The sequence below is a fragment of the Alnus glutinosa genome, chromosome 2, assembly GCF_958979055.1.
Source record: "Alnus glutinosa chromosome 2, dhAlnGlut1.1, whole genome shotgun sequence".
Lineage (NCBI taxonomy): Eukaryota > Viridiplantae > Streptophyta > Magnoliopsida > Fagales > Betulaceae > Alnus > Alnus glutinosa.
The window spans coordinates 39,015,560-39,019,880 of NC_084887.1; the positions used below are offsets into that span (position 1 = coordinate 39,015,560).

The following is a 4,321-nucleotide window of genomic DNA, read 5'->3' on the forward strand; positions in this document are numbered from 1 at the left end:
CTGGGCTTGCTGTGAGAAAGGAGAATGAAGTGGGCTTATAAAGTTAATATTCGATCGCTATTAATTTATTATAACTTCGATACAATAATAATTTTAAAATTCATTTTATTTTTTAAAGAATAAAAGAGGGATATATGAAAAATTTATAGCATTACTCGTCTTTGCATGTTTATGGGAGTAATGCTAACATAGCTTTGGGGTCTGTTTGACTTTGCAATTTCAAAAAGTGAGATTTAAAATAACGATTTTAAAATGTGCGATTTAAAAAAAAATAATTTTTAAAAACGCAATTAAGCGTTTGGCAAAATCGCAGTTTAACCTTTAAAATCATAAATTAGCCTTTAAAATTTTGCGTTTTCAAAAAAACACCATCTTACCTGCGATTTGAAAAAGCAGACTTTTTACGTTTTCAAATCACAATTTTTAAAAACGCAGTTATCAAACGGTTTATATTCTGTGATTTGGTTTAAAATCGCACTTATTGTCTACGAAATCACAATCTCAAATGCACCCTTAAAAAGATTAAAAAAAAAAATGATAAAATAATGATATGTAATATTACTCTATGATATGTCAATATTGCATGTAATGACTCCATCAATTCTCGTGTAATTGAATACATGTGAAAAGTTTATGAATGACATTTGATATATATATTACGGTTATGCAAAGCTGACAGTGCCGAATTAGGAATTGAAAATGCGTGACACCCTAAATTATATCATGTGTACACGCTAATAGGAATAGGGCACAAATCAAACCCCAATTAATAAATGTTACAGTAAAATACCATTGAATTTTGAATAAATTAATATATATTAATGATAATTTTTACTGCTGTTAATAAAATAAACACTTAAAATTACATGCAGTATTTTTCAACTCCAATTTAAATTCTCGGATTTATTAGCAAGGGGGTTCGTATGTGTTTTTTTTTTTTTTTTTTGACATGTAATTGAAAGAACATTGATGAGCGACAAAGTTGTAGCTTCCCAATAAGTCCCTAAACTTAGGAAGTCTGTAGATGGTTAATTTCCCCTAGACCTAGAGAGTAGAGAAAGGGATATCATGAAAAATTGAAGAAATAACCAAAAGAGAAGGAGATGGAGACAGGGATCCAAGCATGCACCGACATGGACGACCGAGACCAACTGATATGATATTATTAATTTAGCTGTCTACTCACGAATGCCTTTGCTGCTCAATCAACCTCTGCCGTCCACATGCCAAGATCCAAATTTCTTCTTCTATATACATTTTTTATATTATTTAATGACTTGGGGTACCTCCTTTTTCTTTTCTTTTTTTTTAAAAAAATTCGAAAAAAAAGAAAATGAGATGAATTCACAACACATCGGGATACCTCATCTTGTGTAATTAAAGAGCTTCGTATGTATGTAGGTATTGTATACGTCAATCATTCCTATAAATATTGCAGAAAAGCTTGCGAGATCGGAATTGATTGCAATATTTTTTTATTTTTTTTTCGTTTATAGCCTATTTAGTATTGTAATTAAATGTGAGTGATTTATGATGAAGTATGGGCATTTGCTTGGGATCATGATCGTCTACAAAGACTATAATTATTTGTTCGAATTTGAAAAAATTTGGGCAAGTAATTATAAGAGATCATTTATAAAACCCATATATATAACTGGATAAGTTGTTGGACAGTCTAATTTTTATTTGGTCAGATGGGTCCCATAAGTATCTTCTTACAATCATCTGTCCAAATTCTCTTAAATTTGAACAAATAATTATAGACAATCTTAATTCATTTGCTTGAGCATATAAGCTTCCCCGAAAACTTTTCTTAATTGCCTGTCCAATTACACATGACAAACAAGTGTAAGATCCCCAATTACATTCTATCCCAGTCCAAATCTTGCAACATTTGCTCCTTATTTATGATTTACAAGGTGTTTATAATTAATGAACCTAGCATGAAAATTATAAATTTTTTGGATCATATTGCCATGAACTGTAATTACATTGACATTGTGAGTTTCAAATTGCAATATTTCCACGTGGAATAATTGTAAAATAGCGCGTACGCTCAGCCTAATGAAAGAAATATGAGTAATTTTATATGTATATTAAGTGTCTATTAAAAAATGAAGTAACTTTTAAAATTACAATTTGATCAAAATTATCATTTGTTCAATCACACGCCCAATAATAATTTTAAAAGCCACTTCATTTTTTGTTGGACATTTGATGAAGTACATGTAAAGGTCTAGAAGTATGTATGGAGGCCCTTGGCAATGAAGTCCCACATTAAAGGTCTAGAAGTGGCAGTGTAGCCTTCCTAAACTACACTGTCTCGTAGACAATCTTTTCCCTCATTTGCAAAAATCTAAATATTTCCACTTGATCTTGCTGGCACCTCCAAGAGACAAATAAAACCTGACTTTAACGTGCAGCAAGGAAAACCCTACAAGCAACTATATATTTTGTCTTCTCCTTTTTCTTCATCTCCTATTTTCTTTCACTTTTCTTTTTCAATTCTTCCTAAACATGATCACCAACAACAGTCTTTTCTGTTCTTTTTCTTGATTTTATTGATCTTCATCATAAGCTTTAGATCTGCATTTTGATACGGTTTCAAGCCATATATAGTTAATTGGCAGAAACTAATCAATCAGCTTGGAGCCCAAAACTAAGCCAGACAGAGGTTAACAAGGCAAGGTCAAGGTGGATCGAAGGCATGGCAAGAGATCGATCTCTTCCTTCTGATGTATTAGAAGAGAAGAAGGAAGGTCATCTCTTCTCTGTATATTCATCATCCGGAGATATCTCAGGCGCCATAGTTCCTGCAGCCTTTGCGCATGTTATTGGCACTGGGGACAGCAGCCCAGCGCAGGTGCAAGCTGGGTCAGTGTCGACCATGACGGAGCCTGCCTCATCTAAACCTATTCATAGTCAATTACGTGAGTTAATATTATCTTCCTAACTTTATACTGCACGTAATCAAATTATTTTTTTCTCTAATTAAGCATGACTGCTATATATATCTTATATATAATATATATAATCTCTCATGCCTTCAACATTGATTGTAGTCATGGGATCGACTCTTGGTTTTGGCTGATCGAAGCCGTTAAAATATTTAATATGATTAAATGATTAAATTTATTTATTTCTATTAGTTTAAACATTTAGGATAAGCATGGTATTAGAATAGAAATTTCAATCTAACAGGTAAGCAACTTAATTAGTTACCATTAGCCCGCCTAATTATTCCAACGCCAAATATTCTATTTATGTTAATTTCTCAGAAATCAAGATGAATTTTCCTTTTTGGGAAATATTTTAAGATAGATATATATATATATCTATATAAATGCCTCAATATCATCCATATATGCAAATTTGCACACTTTCTAGTAAGATATCATTAGGAGATTGAACACATGACTGCAATCTCTCTACTGGCCCCTACCAAAAATTTTATGCAGACCCCATAATTTGACTGTTGGTCGTGACACACAATGTGTTAAACTTGACTAAACAAATTAAGGCCTTTTTGTAGGGAACGTAAGAAGGCATTATAGAGGCGTTAGGCAGAGACCATGGGGCAAGTGGGCAGCTGAAATCCGTGATCCAAAAAAGGCAGCCCGAGTTTGGCTGGGAACATTCGAGACGGCTGAGGCTGCAGCTGCCGCTTATGATGCAGCAGCTTTAGAAATCAAGGGCACAAAAGCTAAACTCAACTTTCCTGAACGCATTCAAGGTTCACCCATTGTGCCGCCGAGTTTTTCCAACAACTCACAGTCTCCTGGCGCTCCTGATCCTCATTCTCCGCCACCCCCACCACTTCTTGATAATCATCCTTTGCCAACTGAAGCAATATTCCCAAACCTTTTACAATATGCACAGCTCCTTTATAGTAGTGATGATAACGAGTTACGCTATGCTGTCTCGGGTCTTCATGACGACCATGGACGTTTAAATATGTCTTCATCAACTTCTTCTTCTTCAGTATGCCAAGTACAACCAGAAAATATTCTAAACTCACAGATGGGAAACTACTCCTCGAGCTCTCATTTCTCCCAACAGGGGAGGGATTCTGAAAATAATAAATAGCAAGCTTTATAGGCTATACCTTCAATTCGGACAATTATTCATATTCAGAGATCGAGGGAACAATTTTTCTGCATTTTTAAAAAGTAATAAGGATGTAATATGGTTGCATGTGAGGGAAGTCTGCATATATATATATATATATATATGTATTGGATTTGTTTCTGAATGGATATTATTCTAATTTCTAATTTGGGCGGAGGCTTTGTTGAATTGAATAAGGATTAATTTGCATCAA

General features: G+C 33.6%; 1 protein-coding gene across 1 annotated transcript; it reads left to right on the forward strand.

The window, feature by feature from the left end:
- The first annotated feature begins 2,418 nt into the window (after positions 1 to 2,418).
- LOC133861166 (ethylene-responsive transcription factor ERF113-like) lies at positions 2,419 to 4,321 on the forward strand. Its single transcript, XM_062296889.1, has 2 exons — positions 2,419 to 2,930; positions 3,533 to 4,321. Exons 1-2 carry the CDS (start codon positions 2,708 to 2,710, stop codon positions 4,084 to 4,086), a joined length of 777 nt encoding a protein of 258 aa, XP_062152873.1. The 5' UTR covers positions 2,419 to 2,707; the 3' UTR covers positions 4,087 to 4,321.

Excerpts from the sequence above, each read along its gene's own strand:
- LOC133861166 (XM_062296889.1), top strand. The coding sequence starts at position 2,708 with ATGGCAAGAGATCGATCTCTTCCTTCTGATGTATTAGAAGAGAAGAAG. Across the intron at positions 2,931-3,532 it reads ACCTATTCATAGTCAATTAC|GGAACGTAAGAAGGCATTAT; the intron begins GTGAGTTAATAT and ends GCCTTTTTGTAG.